This window comes from Lissotriton helveticus, chromosome 6 (assembly GCF_964261635.1).
Source record: "Lissotriton helveticus chromosome 6, aLisHel1.1, whole genome shotgun sequence".
Classification (NCBI taxonomy): Eukaryota; Metazoa; Chordata; class Amphibia; order Caudata; family Salamandridae; genus Lissotriton; species Lissotriton helveticus.
The window spans coordinates 26,368,391-26,393,513 of NC_136067.1; the positions used below are offsets into that span (position 1 = coordinate 26,368,391).

Below are 25,123 nucleotides of genomic sequence, written 5' to 3' on the forward strand. Positions count from 1 at the left end.
AACGCGGCTCTTTCAGTTGTGAGCTTCATAGCAATGGAATGCTCAGGCCGACGTTATGTGGTCTATGTTTTTCTCAGCGCAGGGACACTCGGAGGAGTGGCCGTGCGCTTTATATATATTAGCTAACATACCATAACATAACATAACATAACATAACATAACATAACATAACATAACATAACATAACATAACAAAACATAACATAACATAACATAACATTTGAGTGAACCTGCAACATCAATAGCATGCTGAAAGGTTACCAGTGAGTTAGAGCAACATCTGTCCACTTGTTGAACACCTTTCCCTAAATGATCCTCAGCCACACTCCAACAGGCAGAAAGCTGCTTTCTGCATACCTAAAATACACCTAAAAAAGTCAGGAAAACCCCAGCAAACACAGCTGTGCACAACTCTTTTGCAATCAGTATCAGTAAGTGGTCCACCTCTTGTAGGAGAATTCAAACACATTTTGGAACTAATGGACATACAATACTGTACCTGTCACAAAGGTAACCAATCAAAACTGCTCCCACGGTGACCCCGATGAAGAAGAAGGTGGCCGAGGCCTTATTGAGCCATTTATGCTCGCACACGAGGTCCCACTGAAAGAGAAAGGAGACAGTGTCAGAGATGGATTTCTCTTCTCCAGTTGATTCCCTCTGAGACTGTTTCAGATAAATTACAGAGCTATAGTATCCTCTCCATGTCTTAATGTAGCAGAGCAGGTGTAGTGTATCTCCCCATCTTCACTGAATGTTGTTTTTGAACAGACAGTCCAGAGTCTCAGACACTAAGGCAGAAGAGCCTGGTACCACATTTAGGGGCTGTTAGACCTGTCAGCCCTAGGGTGGTCTCTCCCTGTTTTTTTCGCCCTTGCCTTACTTTTTCCACCCTCTTTTTGTTGGCCTTAGGTCTCTGGGCACCTTCCCATTGCTAATCAATGCTAAGGTGCAGGTGCTCTCTTCCCCCAAAATGGCTGCCACTGACCCCTGCTACTGCAGCGTGGTCTTATTAGACACACTCTAGTTGCCAGGAGCTGGCTGGAACCACTAAACATTGTAGCAATGCCAGCCTGCCTGCCTGCCCATAGCTAGAGTGAGGGAGCTCCTGGAACCTTCCAGAATAGGGGAGTGCTCACCAACTGCCAACTGCCACTATAAAAGAAAAGGGAGCGAAACGTTCTAGTCAGTTGGGGCATCACTGACCTGGGGGACCCTACTCAGGAGACTTGGCGGTAGGGCCTAGTCAGGAACCTACACCACTGGGGTGGACAGGGTTTAGGCGCTGCCCACCAAGCTGAGTAAAGAACACTGATCTAACCCACTGATCTGGCCCGGCGGGAGGAGAACCCAGGGACCACCTGAAGTGACCTGCTGAGGAAGCTTGACCAACCTTCAACTCAAACCCCCCCCTTCTCTTCAAGTAACTTCAACCCAAGGGCGCCAGAACCAACAAGCGCCAAGAAGAAACTCCTGTGCGCTAATCGGGACTTCTGGGTATCAGCCAGGTACTGGGCTGTGCCAATTCTGCCCCTCTGTCTGCCCTGTGGCCCCAACGCTGTCCTGCCTTATCTCCTCTGCTGAAACTGAACTGTGCTGCTCCTCAGTGCTCCCCTGCAATGCCCTGAGAAGCACTGTGAGCCGAGAGACTGTTGCTGCCTGAAGCGCTGTAATCCCCCTCCAAGCGCTATATCTTACGAGTGCTCTGGCCCCAAGAACTGCCTAATTTGGTTGTAGTGCTAATAGGCCATCAAGCGATGTAATCGCGCCTAAAGCGCTCTTGTGTGTGCCTTCAGAGAAGCGCCGTAATCGCGCCTCAAGCACTCACCTGCCGAAACCTGTGAGGAACTTTCAAGCGCTCCTTGGACCCGCGAGGCGCTGTGCGGTTTGAGCGCTGTAGGATACCTGGCAGCTCGGCCCCCTTAACAGCGCTGCCCTCAACATATCACCTCCAGAGCCCGGCCCCCGAGTGACGAGTATCCGCGGCGGCCTCCGGAGCCTGAGGTGGGCCGCCGTGATCTCCAGTCGGCCGCGCTAGGCCTGAAGCCACCCCCACCATCTCCACGTGACAGGGGCGGCCGGCCGCGCCTTCATGCTGTGAGTGGAACTGGTCCTGAGAGATAAGGCAGCATGCCCTGCAACCTATGAACTTTGCTTTTTTTCCCTACTGACGATTGAGGAATCATGAAACACGTGTCTAGGGATAAGAATTGAAACTAATAATACAGCACTGGCTATGAACACTTTGAATTGAGCGAGAAATAATGAACTACATGAACCATCATGCAAGAGGTAATTACGTTGGGGCGTGTCTGGTGCGCTCCCACCCCCCTGAGAGTATCAAATTCCTGTGAGCTGACGAGCTCGGGAGCCTGCACCTTCATGCTGTGAGTGGAACTGGTCCTGAGAGATAAGGCAGCATGCCCTGCAACCTATGAACTTTGCTTTTTTTCCCTACTGACGATTGAGGAATCATGAAACACGTGTCTAGGGATAAGAATTGAAACTAATAATACAGCACTGGCTATGAACACTTTGAATTGAGCGAGAAATAATGAACTACATGAACCATCATGCAAGAGGTAATTACGTTGGGGCGTGTCTGGTGCGCTCCCACCCCCCTGCGAGTATCAAATTCCTGTGAGCTGACGAGCTCGGGAGCCTGCACCTTCATGCTGTGAGTGGAACTGGTCCTGAGAGATAAGGCAGCATGCCCTGCAACCTATGAACTTTGCTTTTTTTCCCTACTGACGATTGAGGAATCATGAAACACGTGGCTAGGGATAAGAATTGAAACTAATAATACAGCACTGGCTATGAACACTTTGAATTGAGCGAGAAATAATGAACTACATGAACCATCATGCACGAGGTAATTACGTTGGGGCGTGTCTGGTGCGCTCCCACCCCCCTGAGAGTATCAAATTCCTGTGAGCTGACGAGCTCAGGAGCCTGCACCTTCATGCTGTGAGTGGAACTGGTCCTGAGAGATAAGGCAGCATGCCCTGCAACCTATTAACTTTGCTTTTTTTCCCTACTGACGATTGAGGAATCATGAAACACGTGTCTATGGATAAGAATTGAAACTAATAATACAGCACTGGCTATGAACACTTTGAATTGAGCGAGAAATAATGAACTACATGAACCATCATGCAAGAGGTAATTACGTTGGGGCGTGTCTGGTGCGCTCCCACCCCCCTGATAGTATCAAATTCCTGTGAGCTGACGAGCTCGGGAGCCTGCACCTTCATGCTGTGAGTGGAACTGGTCCTGAGAGATAAGGCAGCATGCCCTGCAACCTATGAACTTTGCTTTTTTCCCTACTGACGATTGAGGAATCATGAAACACGTGTCTAGGGATAAGAATTGAAACTAATAATACAGCACTGGCTATGAACACTTTGAATTGAGCGAGAAATAATGAACTACATAAACCATCATGCAAGAGGTAATTATGTTGGGGCGTGTCTGGTGCGCTCCCACCCCCCTGAAAGTATCAAATTCCTGTGAGCTGACGAGCTCGGCAGCCTGCGCCTTCATGCTGTGAGTGGAACTGGTCCTGAGAGATAAGGCAGCATGCCCTGCAACCTATGAACTTTGCTTTTTTTCCCTACTGACGATTGAGGAATCATGAAACATGTGTCTAGGGATAAGAATTGAAACTAATAATACAGCACTGGCTATGAACACTTTGAATTGAGCGAGAAATAATGAACTACATGAACCATCATGCAAGAGGTAATTACGTTGGGGCGTGTCTGGTGCGCTCCCACCACCCTGAGAGTATCAAATTCCTGTGAGCTGACGAGCTCGGGAGCCTGCACCTTCATGCTGTGAGTGGAACTGGTCCTGAGAGATAAGGCAGCATGCCCTGCAACCTATGAACTTTGCTTTTTTTCCCTACTGACGATTGAGGAATCATGAAACACGTGTCTAGGGATAAGAATTGAAACTAATAATACAGCACTGGCTATGAACACTTTGAATTGAGCGAGAAATAATGAACTACATGAACCATCATGCAAGAGGTAATTACGTTGGGGCGTGTCTGGTGCACTCCCACCCCCCTGAGAGTATCAAATTCCTGTGAGCTGACGAGCTCGGGAGCCTGCACCTTCATGCTGTGAGTGAAACTGGTCCTGAGAGATAAGGCAGCATGCCCTGCAACCTATGAACTTTGCTTTTTTTCCCTACTGACGATTGAGGAATCATGAAACACGTGTCTAGGGATAAGAATTGAAACTAATAATACAGCACTGGCTATGAACACTTTGAATTGAGCGAGAAATAATGAACTACATGAACCATCATGCAAGAGGTAATTACGTTGGGGCGTGTCTGGTGCGCTCCCACCCCCCTGATAGTATCAAATTCCTGTGAGCTGACGAGCTCGGGAGCCTGCACCTTCATGCTGTGAGTGGAACTGGTCCTGAGAGATAAGGCAGCATGCCCTGCAACCTATTAACTTTGCTTTTTTTCCCTACTGACGATTGAGGAATCATGAAACACGTGTCTAGGGATAAGAATTGAAACTAATAATACAGCACTGGCTATAAACACTTTGAATTGAGCGAGAAATAATGAACTACATGAACCATCATGCAAGAGGTAATTACGTTGGGGCGTGTCTGGTGCACTCCCACCCCCCTGAGAGTATCAAATTCCTGTGAGCTGACGAGCTCGGGAGCCTGCACCTTCATGCTGTGAGTGGAACTGGTCCTGAGAGATAAGGCAGCATGCCCTGCAACCTATGAACTTTGCTTTTTTTCCCTACTGACGATTGAGGAATCATGAAACACGTGTCTAGGGATAAGAATTGAAACTAATAATACAGCACTGGCTATGAACACTTTGAATTGAGCGAGAAATAATGAACTACATGAACCATCATGCAAGAGGTAATTACGTTGGGGCGTGTCTGGTGCGCTCCCACCACCCTGAGAGTATCAAATTCCTGTGAGCTGACGAGCTCGGGAGCCTGCACCTTCATGCTGTGAGTGGAACTGGTCCTGAGAGATAAGGCAGCATGCCCTGCAACCTATGAACTTTGCTTTTTTTCCCTACTGACGATTGAGGAATCATGAAACACGTGTCTAGGGATAAGAATTGAAACTAATAATACAGCACTGGCTATGAACACTTTGAATTGAGCGAGAAATAATGAACTACATGAACCATCATGCAAGAGGTAATTACGTTGGGGCGTGTCTGGTGCGCTCCCACCCCCCTGAGAGTATCAAATTCCTGTGAGCAGACGAGCTCGGGAGCCTGCACCTTCATGCTGTGAGTGAAACTGGTCCTGAGAGATAAGGCAGCATGCCCTGCAACCTATGAACTTTGCTTTTTTTCCCTACTGACGATTGAGGAATCATGAAACACGTGTCTAGGGATAAGAATTGAAACTAATAATACAGCACTGGCTATGAACACTTTGAATTGAGCGAGAAATAATGAACTACATGAACCATCATGCAAGAGGTAATTACGTTGGGGCGTGTCTGGTGCGCTCCCACCCCCCTGATAGTATCAAATTCCTGTGAGCTGACGAGCTCGGGAGCCTGCACCTTCATGCTGTGAGTGGAACTGGTCCTGAGAGATAAGGCAGCATGCCCTGCAACCTATGAACTTTGCTTTTTTTCCCTACTGACGATTGAGGAATCATGAAACACGTGTCTAGGGATAAGAATTGAAACTAATAATACAGCACTGGCTATAAACACTTTGAATTGAGCGAGAAATAATGAACTACATGAACCATCATGCAAGAGGTAATTACGTTGGGGCGTGTCTGGTGCGCTCCCACCCCCCTGAGAGTATCAAATTCCTGTGAGCTGACGAGCTCGGGAGCCTGCACCTTCATGCTGTGAGTGGAACTGGTCCTGAGAGATAAGGCAGCATGCCCTGCAACCTATGAACTTTGCTTTTTTTCCCTACTGACGATTGAGGAATCATGAAACACGTGTCTAGGGATAAGAATTGAAACTAATAATACAGCACTGGCTATGAACACTTTGAATTGAGCGAGAAATAATGAACTACATGAACCTTCATACAAGAGGTAATTACGTTGGGGCGTGTCTGGTGCGCTCCCACCCCCCTGAGAGTATCAAATTCCTGTGAGCTGACGAGCTCAGGAGCCTGCACCTTCATGCTGTGAGTGGAACTGGTCCTGAGAGATAAGGCAGCATACCCTGCAACCTATGAACTTTGCTTTTTTCCCTACTGACGATTGAGGAATCATGAAACACGTGTCTAGGGATAAGAATTGAAACTAATAATACAGCACTGGCTATGAACACTTTGAATTGAGCGAGAAATAATGAACTACATGAACCATCATGCACGAGGTAATTACGTTGGGGCGTGTCTGGTGCGCTCCCACCCCCCTGAGAGTATCAAATTCCTGTGAGCTGACGAGCTCGGGAGCCTGCACCTTCATGCTGTGAGTGGAACTGGTCCTGAGAGATAAGGCAGCATGCCCTGCAACCTATGAACTTTGCTTTTTTTTCCCTACTGACGATTGAGGAATCATGAAACACGTGTCTAGGGATAAGAATTGAAACTAATAATACAGCACTGGCTATGAACACTTTGAATTGAGCGAGAAATAATGAACTACATGAACCATCATGCAAGAGGTAATTACGTTGGGGCGTGTCTGGTGCGCTCCCACCCCCCTGAGAGTATCAAATTCCTGTGAGCTGACGAGCTCGGGAGCCTGCACCTTCATGCTGTGAGTGGAACTGGTCCTGAGAGATAAGGCAGCATGCCCTGCAACCTATGAACTTTGCTTTTTTTCCCTACTGACGAATGAGGAATCATGAAACACGTGTCTAGGGATAAGAATTGAAACTAATAATACAGCACTGGCTATGAACACTTTGAATTGAGCGAGAAATAATGAACTACATGAACCATCATGCAAGAGGTAATTATGTTGGGGCGTGTCTGGTGCGCTCCCACCCCCCTGAGAGTATCAAATTCCTGTGAGCTGACGAGCTCGGGAGCCTGCACCTTCATGCTGTGAGTGGAACGTTTTCTGAGAGATAAGGAAGCATGCCCTGCAACCTATGAACTTTGCTTTTTTTCCATACTGACGATTGAGGAATCATGAAACACGTGTCTAGGGATAAGAATTGAAACTAATAATACAGCACTGGCTATGAACACTTTGAATTGAGCGAGAAATAATGAACTACATGAACCATCATGCAAGAGGTAATTACGTTGGGGCGTGTCTGGTGCGCTCCCACCCCCCTGAGAGTGTCAAATTCCTGTGAGCTGACGAGCTCGGGAGCCTGCACCTTCATGCTGTGAGTTGAACTGGTCCTGAGAGATAAGGCAGCATGCCCTGCAAACTATGAACTTTGCTTTTTTTCCCTACTGACGATTGAGGAATCATGAAACACTTGTCTAGGGATAAGAATTGAAACTAATAATACAGCACTGGCTATAAACACTTTGAATTGAGCGAGAAATAATGAACTACATGAACCATCATGCAAGAGGTAATTACGTTGGAGCGTGTCTGGTGCGCTCCCACCCCCCTGAGAGTATCAAATTCCTGTGAGCTGACGAGCTCGGGAGCCTGCACCTTCATGCTGTGAGTGGAACTGGTCCTGAGAGATAAGGCAGCATGCCCTGCAACCTATGAACTTTGCTTTTTTTCCCTACTGACGATTGAGGAATCATGAAACACGTGTCTAGGGATAAGAATTGAAACTAATAATACAGCACTGGCTATGAACACTTTGAATTGAGCGAGAAATAATGAACTACATGAACCTTCATACAAGAGGTAATTACGTTGGGGCGTGTCTGGTGCGCTCCCACCCCCCTGAGAGTATCAAATTCCTGTGAGCTGACGAGCTCAGGAGCCTGCACCTTCATGCTGTGAGTGGAACTGGTCCTGAGAGATAAGGCAGCATGCCCTGCAACCTATGAACTTTGCTTTTTTCCCTACTGACGATTGAAGAATCATGAAACACGTGTCTAGGGATAAGAATTGAAACTAATAATACAGCACTGGCTATGAACACTTTGAATTGAGCGAGAAATAATGAACTACATGAACCATCATGCAAGAGGTAATTACGTTGGGGCGTGTCTGGTGCGCTCCCACCCCCCTGAGAGTATCAAATTCCTGTGAGCTGACGAGCTCGGGAGCCTGCACCTTCATGCTGTGAGTGGAACTGGTCCTGAGAGATAAGGCAGCATGCCCTGCAACCTATGAACTTTGCTTTTTTTTCCCTACTGACGATTGAGGAATCATGAAACACGTGTCTAGGGATAAGAATTGAAACTAATAATACAGCACTGGCTATGAACACTTTGAATTGAGCGAGAAATAATGAACTACATGAACCATCATGCAAGAGGTAATTACGTTGGGGCGTGTCTGGTGCGCTCCCACCCCCCTGAGAGTATCAAATTCCTGTGAGCTGACGAGCTCGGGAGCCTGCACCTTCATGCTGTGAGTGGAACTGGTCCTGAGAGATAAGGCAGCATGCCCTGCAACCTATGAACTTTGCTTTTTTTCCCTACTGACGAATGAGGAATCATGAAACACGTGTCTAGGGATAAGAATTGAAACTAATAATACAGCACTGGCTATGAACACTTTGAATTGAGCGAGAAATAATGAACTACATGAGCCATCATGCAAGAGGTAATTATGTTGGGGCGTGTCTGGTGCGCTCCCACCCCCCTGAGAGTATCAAATTCCTGTGAGCTGACGAGCTCGGGAGCCTGCACCTTCATGCTGTGAGTGGAACGTTTTCTGAGAGATAAGGAAGCATGCCCTGCAACCTATGAACTTTGCTTTTTCTCCCTACTGACGATTGAGGAATCATGAAACACTTGTCTAGGGATAAGAATTGAAACTAATAATACAGCACTGGCTATGAACACTTTGAATTGAGCGAGAAATAATGAACTACATGAACCATCATGCAAGAGGTAATTACGTTGGGGCGTGTCTGGTGCGCTCCCACCCCCCTGAGAGTGTCAAATTCCTGTGAGCTGACGAGCTCGGGAGCCTGCACCTTCATGCTGTGAGTGGAACTGGTCCTGAGAGATAAGGCAGCATGCCCTGCAACCTATGAACTTTGCTTTTTTTCCCTACTGACGATTGAGGAATCATGAAACACTTGTCTAGGGATAAGAATTGAAACTAATAATACAGCACTGGCTATGAACACTTTGAATTGAGCGAGAAATAATGAACTACATAAACCATCATGCAAGAGGTAATTACGTTGGGGCGTGTCTGGTGCGCTCCCACCCCCCTGAGAGTATCAAATTCCTGTGAGCTGACGAGCTCAGGAGCCTGCACCTTCATGCTGTGAGTGGAACTGGTCCTGAGAGATAAGGCAGCATACCCTGCAACCTATGAACTTTGCTTTTTTTCCCTACTGACGATTGAGGAATCATGAAACACGTGTCTAGGGATAAGAATTGAAACTAATAATACAGCACTGGCTATGAACACTTTCAATTGAGCGAGAAATAATGAACTACATGAACCATCATGCAAGAGGTAATTACGTTGGGGCGTGTCTGGTGCGCTCCCACCACCCTGAGAGTATCAAATTCCTGTGAGCTGACGAGCTCGGGAGCCTGCACCTTCATGCTGTGAGTGGAACTGGTCCTGAGAGATAAGGCAGCATGCCCTGCAACCTATGAACTTTGCTTTTTTTCCCTACTGACGATTGAGGAATCATGAAACACGTGTCTAGGGATAAGAATTGAAACTAATAATACAGCACTGGCTATGAACACTTTGAATTGAGCGAGAAATAATGAACTACATGAACCATCATGCAAGAGGTAATTACGTTGGGGCGTGTCTGGTGCGCTCCCACCCCCCAGATAGTATCAAATTCCTGTGAGCTGACGAGCTCGGGAGCCTGCACCTTCATGCTGTGAGTGGAACTGGTCCTGAGAGATAAGGCAGCATGCCCTGCAACCTATGAACTTTGCTTTTTTTCCCTACTGACGATTGAGGAATCATAAAACACGTGTCTAGGGATAAGAATTGAAACTAATAATACAGCACTGGCTATGAACACTTTGAATTGAGCGAGAAATAATGAACTACATGAACCATCATGCAAGAGGTAATTACGTTGGGGCGTGTCTGGTGCGCTCCCACCCCCCTGAGAGTATCAAATTCCTGTGAGCTGACGAGCTCGGGAGCCTGCACCTTCATGCTGTGAGTGGAACTGGTCCTGAGAGATAAGGCAGCATGCCCTGCAACCTATGAACTTTGCTTTTTTTCCCTACTGACGATTGAGGAATCATGAAACACGTGTCTAGGGATAAGAATTGAAACTAATAATACAGCACTGGCTATGAACACTTTGAATTGAGCGAGAAATAATGAACTACATGAACCATCATGCAAGAGGTAATTACGTTGGGGCGTGTCTGGTTCGCTCCCACCCCCCTGAGAGTATCAAATTCCTGTGAGCTGACGAGCTCGGGAGCCTGCACCTTCATGCTGTGAGTGGAACTGGTCCTGAGAGATAAGGCAGCATGCCCTGCAACCTATGAACTTTGCTTTTTTTCCCTACTGACGATTGAGGAATCATGAAACACGTGTCTAGGGATAAGAATTGAAACTAATAATACAGCACTGGCTATGAACACTTTGAATTGAGCGAGAAATAATGAACTACATGAACCATCATGCAAGAGGTAATTACGTTGGGGCGTGTCTGGTGCGCTCCCACCCCCCTGAGAGTATCAAATTCCTGTGAGCTGACGAGCTCGGGAGCCTGCACCTTCATGCTGTGAGTGGAACTTTTTCTGAGAGATAAGGAAGCATGCCCTGCAACCTATGAACTTTGCTTTTTTTCCCTACTGACGATTGAGGAATCATGAAACACGTGTCTAGGGATAAGAATTGAAACTAATAATACAGCACTGGCTATGAACACTTTGAATTGAGCGAGAAATAATGAACTACATGAACCATCATGCAAGAGGTAATTACGTTGGGGCGTGTCTGGTGCGCTCCCACCCCCCTGAGAGTATCAAATTCCTGTGAGCTGACGAGCTCGGGAGCCTGCACCTTCATGCTGTGAGTGGAACTGGTCCTGAGAGATAAGGCAGCATGCCCTGCAACCTATGAACTTTGCTTTTTTTCCCTACTGAAGATTGAGGAATCATGAAACACGTGTCTAGGGATAAGAATTGAAACTAATAATAGAGCACGGGCTATGAACACTTTGAATTGAGCGAGAAATCATGAACTACATGAACCATCATGCAAGAGGTAATTACGTTGGGGCGTGTCTGGTGCGCTCCCACCCCCCTGAGAGTATCAAAATCTATGTAGGAGGTCCTCTGGACTGGGCGAGAGCCTGAAGGGTACATCCGGCCTACTCTGTTGCCCCCTCGCATAGGGGCTTGTGTTTACGGAGCCGGGTGTTGCAGAACTGGGCCCTGTTGTTGTTGCCCCCCCCCCATAAGGAGACTGGAGGAGAGCCGATTTAGATCGAGCCTGTTGCCTAAATCCCAAGAGATAGTGGTACTTGTAGCCAGGCCAGAATGATGAAATGTTTTACCTATTCTTCCTGAAGTGTTTCACCTAACAACATGCTCATCCTTACTTAATGAGTTGGTGGTTCTTCTTGCCTGATGAGATGTTGATTTATACCTAATAGAATGTTATGCAGATGCTCATTGGAAGATTTTCTGAATGCTAAATGAAATGTTTTAATCCTGTCTAATGCAGTATTACCTGAAAGGCCTACAGTTATTTAATATTTAATATTTAATTATTTATGAATCCATGACTAGGTAATGAAAGATATGCTCTTTTAAGGAAAGTTAATGAGTGATTACCACTGTGATTTTTGATTGCCCTGATCTTAACCTTAGATAAAACGTATTTATTTGAATCAAACATTCTGGTGTGGTCTCAGTCTTTGCATGCATTTATTGTCTCGGTGGATGTGTGTGCTGTGTAGTAACTTAACACCTAAGCTTCGGGTGCCTAACCGCTCAAGCCAGGTTACCCCGGGGAACTGGTGATTCCAGTTCCTACAAGGGCCGATTAGGATGGCGGACGGATTGCCCCCGCCGGGCTGGCGGTAGGCACCGCTGGCCCGGCGAGGGCAATCCGTCCGCCATCCTCTCTGAAATGACACCCCGCCACATTAGGATGGCTGGGGGGGTCCACGGCGGATAGGAAGACCGTCCGCCGCTTTTCCGCCACGGTCGCGACCGTGGGAGAAAAGGTCTAATATGGTGGCGTTGTCTATCAGACACTGCCAGCCATATTAAGATGAGCTTTGGGGAATGCCTTTCCGTGGCGGAAATCCCACCACGGAAAGACATACGGTTTTTGCTTTGGGGACCCGTTGCGGGCCCCCAGGGTGAAGGGGGAGGTGGGGGGTCCACATACCCCCCTGCGTTTCAAAGTACAACATTGCAGGCAGGTAAGTGCTATTTAAATTGCTAATAATGTAAATATTAATTCAGACAGATACATTTGTAATTGTTTTCAGTGCATGAAGGCCTCTTGCATTTAGGGTTTGATCTAAGTCAAAAGCTTACATCCAAATCATAATTTCTCAAGTTCTAGTGAAATGATAAAAATTAGAGTGGTTTTGTTTGCCACCATTACATTGGCATCTAGTTATTAGGCCCCAGGTAGCTCCAAGCCAAGATGAGACTTCAATCAAAGGATAGCTGATGGCCCTTTAATTGAGGCATTTGTGTAGGGCCCAGCTAGAAGTGACATTAGGAATCCTCAGAATAGGAAGCAGACAATGTGCAGGCACTGCTCATTTGCCCCGGTGTTGTCAGACCACAGCTTGACAGCATATTTCACTGAGCCCGGGCAGATATTAGTAGCCTAGTGCCAACAGAGCACCTTGCCTCCACCATATCCTCTCTGTCACACTAGTTGGTATACTACAAACCTCTTCAACCCTCTCTTTTTACTGTTGTAGGCTCTATAAGTCACAAGGGTGTTCCATAGGCACCTTAAATGTGGCATAGTACCAGGATATTACTAAGGATATTTCTGCAACTAAGTGCTAGAAATAACTGCTCCCCTTTTGTAAATAATGGAACACAGTTTTAGTTTCAAACATAGGAAGCATGGAAAGCTTCCCCAGTATGAGGACCAGCACTTAAACACCTCACAAAGACAAGGCGGCTGTCTTTCCAATTTTAGTACCATTTCAAAGACAAACTATTTACCCCCTAGCAAAATCACAACAACAAAACAAAACAATCTTTCCGTAGGTTCCAATAAAACCTTTATCTCCCCATAATGGTAACCAAGCTGTGGATCTAGTGTCCTCATAGCTCCTGCAGCATTTGTTCGTCAGCACAACCTCTGCCTTACCCCTGTCCCACTGTCAACTTCCATCCTATTCCTGATACCTCTACCCCAGTAGCCCCTGAATCACTTAAGCCAAGGCTTGGGTATTCCATCAACATATTATGTTGAAGATGCCCCTGAAGGAGAACTAGAATTGCAGGTAAGCAATAATTCCATCTTAAAAAGACATTCAAAGCTTGTGGGTGTATGGGATTAGTCAGAGCTCATATAGTAGTGAACACTATTATCCTTTTCAAGATAGATCATCTGGTGCATCCAAAATTTGGGAAGAGAACACCCTACTTCCCTAAACTCAATAAAGATAGAGAATCTACAAAACTGTGGGGATTACTTGGATATGCTTGTCTTTCTAGCCTCGTGTTTATGTGTGTATGTTATGTGACTTGAGATTTGATAATAAGAGATGATACTAAAATATAAGTACAATGCACATTTTGAATAGTTCCTTTGCACTTGGTTGCAATGTTGTGGGCTTTAACAACATGGATTTAAGGGAATGGCGTGTGTATTACAAATGCAATATTCTGTATGATTTCCAGCCCTGACGAAGCCGCAGATTAACCCAACCACGGCGAAACGCGTTGGCAAAGGGATTGGAATGTGATGAAAATAAAGACAAGAACTGCAAAAGCCCCACTGTTTATTTTCGAGAGAATTCGCTTTGTGTATCTTGTGATTTGTATATAACGTAGGCTTTACTTGTGCTTGTGTGCTCCAAAAATCCACTGTTAAAAAGACATTCCCCTGAAAATTCACCATACATAATCTCTCTCACTCAACTATGATCTGAGCAACTCTCATGCACTCTCACTAACAACCACATGTGGCTGGAATGGTTTCCTTGAGGGCACAATATCTAATCCCAATACCCAAAAAGTCATAATTACTGCTTTAACAATTAACCTTAGGTTCCAGAACAGTGAGCTGCCCAGCAAAAACTGCATCAACATCTTGTCTGTGGGAGTAAGCACTATATAAAACAAATACAATACCATACGATATTTTGCACATAGCATTTCATGCTGCATGTCTTGTACAATCCCAGAACTGATACGCAAAGCACTGATATTCACCCATAGTTCAGCCAACATAATCCATAGTTCACTTCCTCTATCTTGACTAAGTAGTTTTCATAGATTTCAAACCTGCACCAAGTAAGATTCCATATAAGCTTCAGGCCGTACCTCCACCATTACAAGCACAGTCTACGCCTGCTGTTATCAATAAACATCAGAAGCAGAGAAAACCTAAGCGGGTCATCCTTGATCGAAGCACACAGCCCTTAGACCACAGCTTTCCAAACCTTTCATGTTGGTGACACACCTTTTTGTCAATATTTTTTTAGGAACACGGTAACGCGAGCGAACGCAGCGAGCAAGCCTGAACCATCTTAGGGGGGTGTGGGGTTCTCCCCCAAGAAATTTTTGAAAAAGTAGTGGGCAAATGGTGCATTTCCAAGCAAATTTGAGAAGCAGAAAGGTTAATGAAGCAATTGTGAATCTGTTCTAACAAAGACAGTGACTGGCAAAACTGAGTGTAAGCAAGTTTAGGTTTGTGCATATAGCCAGCGGCAATCGAGGGAATCTGCAAGGCACTCAGTTGATTATAATTATACACGTATTCCATACCGTTTTATCTATTTGCTGCAATTTTGGCTAGTCAGATAAATGAAAGCTGTATAACAATTATCTTAAGCTTTGCAGCAGTTCTTAGAGTTTGTCCTTGCTCAAAGGGGTGTCATTTTTTACATTTGTTTTACTCTCATCTTTGTTGCTTGATTTTTGCTCACTAGAAAGTGTCACGCATAGTCATTGAAATGACACACAAATTTACACTGAAATTATGAGCAACAGTCCAGCTACTCGGCCCTCTTCGGGTCCATTTCAGTTTTCAAGTGGGACACAGTGGTGGTGACATGTTCACTTTCTAGCTATGTTAGCTCCCCTTCCAGGGCAGCCATCCTATTACTGCCCATCTCACCTGTAATAGTCACTCTCTGAATTGTAGCTTTATAAGCTACCCACAGAGTGATCGGACTCAGCACTGTCCCCCTGTTTTCCTTGAGTTACAGCTTGCTGGCCTTGTCTAGTCGCTTGACCTCCTGCCTGTTAAAGAGACGCCAGGTCATAGTTACACGCAGAGGCGAGTGATCACTAATTCCCCTGGCCAAGTACTCCACCTCTAATATCCTAGTTAAAGAGCAACCGGGGGGAAAAAATCAAGTCTCAAGTGCATAGCATGTGCACTCCAGTAGTAGGAATAATTGCCCTTGCACCAGTGGTCCAAAGGGGGGAGGGCGGGGGCGAGGTAGTAGGTGGGGGCAAATGAGTCAAAGACATATGAACAGGAAAGTGAAAAGAGATGGGTTAGAAATTTTAAAAAAAGAGGGTCCGAACAAGAAAAGAAAGACAGGTTCAGTGGAAAGGTGGCGAAAACAAAAAACACACCAACATGCAGAAAATACAAAACAGGAAAAAAAATTGGAAATAGGCAGACTTGCAATATCCTCGCAATCTACAGTTGGGGACATCCTATCTAATATTTTGTGCATGTAGATAGCTTCTCTTGTTACATTGGTATACTAAACATTAAAAAGTAAGAAATATGGTATAAATAATGTAATTAGTACAGCACATGTTCGTTAATATATCACAGTGTCGTGACAGAACACTGCTCTGGAGAGTGGTTTTTCACCACCAAGAAAGCATCAATTTTTGTGATCTATGACTGAGTGTTGATAAAGCCACATTAACTCCAGAGAATACCGAGGTCACTGTGTCACTGAGAAGAGGGAGGTGACAATACATCATCCAGGAATTGGCAGATGTCCTGTCAGTGTCTCAGTTTCTCCATCTTTCTTTTAGTGAGTATGTGAAGGTTGTTTTCCTGGCAGTAGAGTTGCTTCTGGGTCTGCGGCCAGGAAACACATTCCTGAAGACAGGAATAGTGCAATATGTGCTACCCTGCATATAGTGGTTCCCCCTTGCACTATTACCGCCAGAAATGCCCCCAGCAAATCTGAACCTAGTATTCCCACACCTGATGATTTCAGGTCCTCTGTATTGGCCAGAGCGCTACCCCAAGGAGATACTGCTGTGGCACAGAGGGCCTATGCGGAGACTGTCGTTGCTTTGCATTTGCAAGGCATAAAAGCAGTGCCGCCCCTCCGATTGTGAGTGCCAAGGAAGCCTCCATCAAGAAGGCCCCCATCCGAAGGATTATTTCAGACTACAGGCCCGGTGGAACATATACATAAATCAACAGTAGAAGGCTTAGACCATGCTGGGCCAAGGGTAGCTGAAACCATTTCACAGGTGAACACATCCATAACTGGTTAAAACACACAGAGAACAACCCCCCTTCCCACAAGGCCTCCAATTGCCTCACATTCCATGCCTTTAAATATCAACTCACTTGTGTATTTGGCAAATCGCTTCCTGCAGCACCTCTGCCCTTCTATGCTCAAAACATACAAACTGTTATTTACAGTGCTTAAAATAGCAAATTTGAGGCATGAAGCACTAAAATGTACACACAATATGCATGTCACTCATCCCTTCCTCCTTCTTGAAACACAGGAAACAACCCTATTCACCCAAAGCCTCAAACAACCTCCCTAACCTCATAACCAAATTGTGAAGTAAACCCCTAAGATCCTCAGGGCCTCATTTATTGGGATTTGATGTAGGGCAGCACAGTAAGTGCCCCTTGCTGCGCTGCTCTACATAAAAGTGATAGTGCAGGAACGCACCTTATTTATCCAATGCAGCGCATTCATGACCTTCTCCCAGCGCTGGTGCCGTTTCAGCAGCCCAGCGCCCACACGGGCTTGGTGCAAAGGTGTATGTGTTGTTGGAAGGATTGTTTTTGTGCAGGAAGGTGTCATTCTGGAAGGCTTTTTCCTCTTTCATTGGATATTGCAGCACGCAAGGAAAGAGGAAAAAATAGGTGAATTTCAGTTATTGCTCCTCGCTGTTGCTACCCTGGGAGGCGTAATGTTTTTGCTCATCCCCAGGTTTACATGCTCTTGTAAATCTGGGGAAGCATCACAATCATTGGTTGTTGCATGCTAACACCAACCTCAATGCCCATGGAAAGCCTCCAGAGCACAGAGTAAAGAAACACATACCTCTGAGGCTTTCCAAAGCCACACAAAGGGGTCGATTCCGGCTTCGAATCGCATCCAGCTTTCAGAAACATAACTGTAACCCTTGTTTCCAACCGACTCGTTCCCAGTTCCGGTTGGACAAGTACGATGCCTGGAAAAAGTCCGGGCTGAACCAATCAGTTCCAGAAGACATTCGGACAGGACAAGCCTTTCCGGAGCCGATTCATACAGCTCTATGGACTCGGTATCCGAGTGAGTGAGTACGATGACTGACTCGGACAGGCTTTCCGAATCGGTTTGCCTGGAACAAAAAGGCTGCCCGATCGGTCTTTGGGGGCCTGTATCAGGCCCGCTACACCCGGTGCCCTCATAATCAGGCCCCTCCCCCCTTTCCAGCCATGCACAATGTGGCAGGCACCATGGGGTGCCCACCACATGGTGCACGACTTGCCCCAGCCACCCCTTTCTGCAATGGGAGCCTATGTTCATGTTCGGAACACAGGCTCCCATTGAAGTCAATGGGAGTCTGACTGAATTGTATCCGGATGCATATAGATGCCTGGTACTCGTTAGGTCGGACTCTCCTGATCCAAGTTATACGGAAAGTATTCCAGAACTGATTTAACCGGCATGCTTTCCGAATGAGATTGGAATCGGGTCCACAGTGGCTTTGTGTGACCTCATAAATTGGATTTTGAGGTTTGCGCCGCCAGCGCATCAAAAAAAGTGATGCTACGGTGGTGCAAGGGGCTCATAAATATGCCCCTCAATGTCATTCTTCCATTTTATCAAGGTTTATCTTCTTTAGATTCATTCAGCAGTTCTGAGACACACCCCTCTTTAACCCCTTTAAAGCTAGTAAACAAACCTCCCCAGTGCTGCGCTGTCCATTATCCGGTGCTGAACTGGACGTCCAACGGTCGTGCGCAGCACTGGGGAGGTAGTGCCCGTGACGACCGTTGGCCGACGGCAGCACTTAAGGGGTTAAAGGGACACATCCAGTTAGATATCCTTAGTCACCACAGACATGTACATAGGCAAGTTCTCATTTGAGAAAAGGACAACATTCCTACTCCTTTCTTTGGAGGACATGAAATCCATCACCCTGAAGGACTACACCCTGCCAGATTTAAAGATCAGCACCTGCAGGGGAACCGCAGTCCTGAGGGTTCCTCTGAAGGTGAAAACGGTTTAGTAGACATCTGTCATAGTTCCTACTATTAACCCTGTGCTCGTTAATTTTCCTTCACTCCATGAGGGGGAGCTAATTTATCTGCCTTCCCCTCCTTTTCTCAAGAACACACAGACTGCTTTCTAGTGGGAATAAACTCTGGATCCCCCCCGGGAATCCTGACCCCTGAAGGTCATGAAATTAGGAAGGGAGATGATTGTTCCTCACCATACCTCCATACCTAATGTAGCTATATCACTGGACAATACCCTCTCACTTGGAAAACTGCGGTGGTCAAGCCATTATTAAGAAAGGCTACTTTAGATACCTCTGAATTAAAAACTTATCGGCCTATCTCCTACCTGGATCAACATCATTTGCTTGATGGCTCTCAGCATGGATTTAACAAAATACTGATTTGATCCAGGTCTTAGCACAAACAGATGACTGGGACTCACTGACCAATAAGAAAAGCGAACAGATACGCACCACCATACACGGGATCATAATGACTGAGTACTTAAGGTCAAAAACGGCACCAAAAGGTTTGTGGATCAGTAATGCCCCGAGAATCTTTCTACATGACCTCGCGTTCAGATGTGATTGGTCTTCCATCTCTTGGAAGTGTACCCTTGATTATTTGGTACTCATAGTGAAGACAGCGAAACGACTTTCAGACACACTTTTGGTAGAAATAAAAGAGTGTGAGAATGAAATGAAGAAAAATATCAATCCACTAATCTACAAAAACGTTTAGAAGAAATAACGAAAGAAATGGATGAAACACATGAGTACTTAATGCAGAATAAACTCCAAAAATTAGGGAAAGATGTCAAGAAATTCAGCCAAGAGTGTATGCATCCCTATACAAAAAAAGACTATTTAACAACAGATAATGGCTCAGACACTGGATCCACTGGATGGAATTCGTCTGCCGGTTCAGACGGGAGCTCAGATGAATCAACACCAAGAAGGGGCCGGAATAATTTCAGGTCTAATCGTCCATGAAGAGGCAATAGATGGCAACGACCCGCATTCTTTCATGGGCACCAAATACCATACTACCAACCGTTCATGCCTCCCTTCACAGGTTGGATGAATCCCTACAATCCGAACATCCACCCTCAACAACAATTAGACAACCACTCGTTATCTAATGCCACGAACCAACCACAACAGCCTTTTTTAGGGAGAGGCCAAAATCAAATACGAGGGAAAAAGAAAAACCTGACGTGGCAAGACGTACCAAACGTACAGACCCGCAGCATGTCGTCAGCCCCAGGCTCAAGCAACAAGACTCACTAGTTGTGAACTTATCAGACATCAATATAACTGATGATCAAATGACTGTCCTCAACAAAGGACTAGGCTTTGTGCCAATACCCACATTGGACCGATTCAAACTGAAATGCGAAGTCTCTGAATTCTGTCGAACTTTGAAATTAAAAGCTTTCTTCAACGAATCTAACAGTCCACACAATGAAGGTGATACAAGCCTTAAGAGAAAATCTAAGTTCTGCCCTCCATCGACTACAGTGCCAATTGAGATACAAACTTTTGAGCAGGCAATCATGAAAGGAATCGACAACTTAGGGTCTAAGAAAAAGACATATCAAAATTTGAACAAAAAGGAACGACTGGCACTGATGGAGTTGAAGGATAATGACGAAATTGTCATAAAACCGGCAGATAAGGAAGGAGGTGTAGTGATCCTGTCAAAAGAAGGATACAACCAGCAATGTCTATCACTCCTATCTGATGAGAACTTCTACAAGAAAATTGAGGAAGACCCTACCGACAGATTGACTAATGCCATCGCTATCATGGTACACGAGGCAGAGGTGAACGGATGGATTTCGAAAAAAGAGGCAGAATTTTTGACACCTAAAAGCCCAAAAACACCGTTTTTTTATTCGTTACCAAAAACACACAAGAACAGGTCACCCCCTCCAGGACGCCCCATTGTTTCGGGTATCGGATCTTTGTTGGAGCCCCTCTCTAAATTCGTAGATGAGTATTTGAAAAAGTTAGTCCAAAGAACTCCTACATATCTCAAAGATACTAGAGATCTTCTAACACAAATTGTGGACTTTGAATACAATCCAAACACAATGTTGCTGGTGGGCCTGGATGTCGAGGCATTATACACCAGCTTGCCCCAGGAAGATACCTTACAAATGTTGGAAGATCTTCTGTTTAGCCAAGATTGGCCACACAAAACCCCACGCCATTTCATCATGGAGTGTTGCCGTCTAGTTTTAAAAGAAAATTACTTCGAGTACAATGGACAACTTTTCTTACAAAGCCATGGAACCTCCATGGGGAGTGCCTGCGCTCCTTCGGTGGCAGGACTCTATGTAAGTCAACTTGAATAAAATTGGGTACTTAACACTACTAATCCCTTCGTTTCCAGTATCATATACTGGAAACGATATATTGACGATGTCCTTCTGATTTGGGACATTGAAGAAGACCTGATAAAATTCATGGAATGGCTAAATGCAAGAGACCGTTGGCTTAAATTCACGTTTACCTCCAGTAACCAAAGCATAGCATTCCTGGATCTAACAATCTTTCATGAGAATGGGAAGCTGGAGACAAAAACCTTCACAAAACCCACAGCAAAAAACAGCTTGCTCTCGTACTGTAGCTACCATCCACGGCCACTGCGGGACAATCTCCCCTTCAGTCAATATCTACGCCACAAACGGAACTGCAGCAAGAACAGTGATTATCAGATACAAGCAATGGAATTGAGCCAGAAATTAAAGCAAAGGGATTACACACCATCAGTGATCAAAAAGTGCATGAAAAGGGCTAAACATCAGCCACGTGAATGCCTTTTACAAATGAACGAGAAGGAACCAGTAAAAGATTTGGTGACCTGCGTAACCACTTATTGTCCTGCTACCTACGATGTACAGAAACTCATCAGGAAAAACTGGCAGATAATTACCTCCGGACAATTCGATTGGCCAAAACCAAGATTTGCAAACAAGAGAACTAAAAACATAAAAGAGGTCCTGGTCCACACGAGACCTAGAATGAAACAAACACCCACTGTCATAAGAGATGCTAGGATGCAACCTGTTGTTGGACATTACCCATGTGGCACCTGTGGTGTATGTAAGTTTACAAAACCAACTAAAACTCTTCAACTTACAGATACTTTCAAATGGACCCAAAAACATCACACGAACTGCAACTCGTCTCATCTTATCTACATGGTCACATGTCCCTGTAAACGCCAATACATAGGCATGACCTGTAGGAAAATTAAGCTACGAATTGGAGAACATAGGAGCAACGTGAGAATGAAGAGAAATAACACAAAACTTTACACACATTTTGTGGAGGCGGGACATACCTGTGACGACCTAAGCTGGACAGTACTCGAAATGTTGCAAGACAAGAATAACAATGCAGAACAAGTTCTTTTTTTTTTGAAAAGGAACAAAGGTGGGTGGACCGTTTGGGCACCCACCTATCAGGGATGAACGATAACATTCCATGGAGTCAGTTCTACTAACATTCCCATGAGAAAACAATTAATTCGGTCTAGAGTAGTGCACAATACATCTGTTTGAACAAAATTGGTTGGATCATTAACAGCATAATCCACATATTGATACAAAACTTTTATTCAAAAAAACGCTGTTTGTGTCCCTCACCGTTTTATTTTGACAATCAAAATATTCATTATTATTTTTCAAAAAAACGAACACTTCATGTTCAAAAATCTGCAGTTTTGAATCCTTCGTGCAATATTCAGAGGTGAAATCCATCTTGAAGGTACTAAGGAAATACATTGGAGTCCTTCTTTTGTTTTGCGACCTTGCTGTCATAAGGCCAGGAAGCTGAGCCCCGCCTGTAACCAGGGGCAGAGTCAGCACAGGGACCTGAACGTAGTCCACGTGGGTAAGAACCATTGCCTAAGATGCCAGCACACGGGTAAGAACTCCAACTTAGAATATTCTAACTTTTGGTAATATTCCTTCAGCAAAGACCACGCCTAGCGACTCTCACACCCCTGTTGAAGTTCTCTAAAGAACCTATTAAGGTACCGCTTTGACTTCTATTGCGCGTCTTCACTGCTAGATAATAGAACGCGTACATGCCACTGCGCGCTATTCCAACTAGATGCGTATTAGAGTTTAATTGTCAAAAAAAAACCCTAATACTTTACCGTATAAGCAGCATGCCCTCTGTATACACTGTGAAAACCTGTTCTCTATTGCCCTTTCCTTCGCAACAAATTTATGTAGCTAAAAATTAGGTGCATATAAGTTCACTAGTAATCCTAGTATGTGTGCTTCAAGAAAAGCATTATGCCTAATCACCATAACCAACATACCATACTGTATTAGATTGTGTGTGTTTGTGCTCCTATATTTCAGGTGACTAAATAAGAAACGCTAAAAATAGCGAAAGGAACCTACACGACTAGTGTGAGTACCTCATTTATGTTTTGTTTGTTCTTTGTCCTGACGAAAGCTCTACAGACCCGGCTGGGCCTAGAGAGCTGAAACATGTTGACGCATCCATATATACATAGGTATATGGTAATCTAGTTACTCGATTACATATATATATAGACAATTCTTAATTGACAGTGTCATCCCCTTTTTCATTAAAAAACCTTTGGAGATACACTGCCTTTTATAATAATTTACCCTCCCTGTTATTCCTGGACACTTCTACCTGGACCAGAGGTAGCCTTGGGTGAGGCAGGCATACCACACGCTTCTTGACTACCCTATGAATATGCCATGACACCTGAAGGGGGCGGATAAAAGATACACCGCATCGATTGAATCAGGCTGCCTATGAGGGTTGTCAAGTTTGAACCAATGGTTCAGTAGACACTAGTGTCCATTCCTTTTTGATTAACTCTGGATTTAGGAGTGGCCATAGCCCAGGAACTACTTTAACCTCTACAATAAATAATATCAGCATTCAAGTTGATGCTGGGTTCATCTCTCTACTAATTCTCCTAAACGTAACCGCTGCCTTTGACACAATCTCACCCTCGAGGCTGGTTAGCCGTCTCAAAGAAATTCTGTCCTCTTTTCTCACGGACCGGTCACAAAAAGTAAAATTGGATCAATTTTACTCTGATGCCACTTACACCTTCTGCGGAGTCCCACAGGGCTCTTCATTGAGCCCAACCTGGTTTAAAATCTATGCCCCTCCTCTGGCCAAAGTCCTTAGATCTTTTGGGCTGGAGACTCTGTCCCATGCATATGAATCACAAATGATTTTGTCAATCACCATTAGCAAAGAGGGGTGCGCAGCAAATTAAAAAAATTGCATGCAGGCTGTGGCCTACTGGATGGTAGATAACTACCTTCAACTCAATGGTGATAAAACCGAAGTCCACTGCCGCCATCAAGGAACTAGCCTCCACCTACGCCATCGCCTCAACGGACTACATTCTGCTAGGAGATCTGAATTTTCACCTCGAGAACACCCAGGACCCCGACTCCATCATGCTTCTGGAGAACCTCTCCATCCTGGGACTCAAGCAACTGGTAGGTGCCCCCACCCACAAGGCTGGGCACACTCTGGACCCCATCTTCGCCGCCGGGTCCAACATCCGGGTCACACACACCTCAGAGCACCTCTGGACGGACCACCACTGCATTCATTTCACCTTTACGTCCAGCGCCGCTCCCAAACAAGCCCCTCACCCCCCATGACGCAACTGGATCAAGAGCACCACGGACCTTCTCAACTCCACCCTCCTTCAAGACCCCCCCGAACTCCCGACTGACACAGAACACGCCGCCATGGAACTCCACAGCTGGATTACCAGATGCGCAGACAAACTTGCCCCCCTAGGGCACGCCACCACCAGACGCCCTCCTTAAGCAGCCTGGTTCACTACCGAGCTCCTTGAGGCCAGACGCACTTGCAGATGACTCGAGAAGGTCTGGAGAAACCAGAAGACCCCATCATCACTCTGACCACAGAAGCGCCATGAGAGTCTACCACCAACTGATAAAGGACACCAAAAGAACTTTCATCAACGAAAAGATAAATGCCAACGCCGCCAACAGCAGTGAGCTTTTCAACATCATTACACGTCTCACCAAACCCCCCTGCAAAGAAACAGACATCAAATCCTCCCTAGACCTCTGCAACAAGCTGAGCACGTTCTTCCACCAGAAGATCATGACCCTCTACCACAATTTCAATGAACGCCCTCTACCTCACCGCCACTACCTCCACCACCCCGACCATCACCACTTGCTCCGCCGCCTCCGTCGACCTCATTACTGCCACCATGAAGAAGACTCACTCCGGGGCCCCCACGGACCCCTGCCCTCCTCACATCTTCCACAGAGCCTCCGTTGTCATCCCTCCAGAACTAACCCACACTATCAACTCCTCCATGGCCTTGGGCACCTGCCCCCTGGAATGGAAACGCGCAGAAGTAAAACCCCTCCTGAAAAAGACTTTGGCCGATCCAACAGATTTAA

The 25,123-nt window shown here is 45.7% G+C and overlaps 1 protein-coding gene across 1 annotated transcript in view; it reads right to left on the reverse strand.

Annotated features, from left to right (window-relative positions):
- LOC144762175 (solute carrier family 22 member 7-like) overlaps positions 1-25,123 on the reverse strand; it is a 133,737-nt gene that overhangs the window by 98,557 nt on the left and 10,057 nt on the right. The window contains exon 2 of the mRNA XM_078647334.1: positions 499-602. Coding sequence (XP_078503460.1) covers positions 499-602 — 104 coding nt within the window. The remainder of the gene's footprint in view (positions 1-498; positions 603-25,123) is intronic.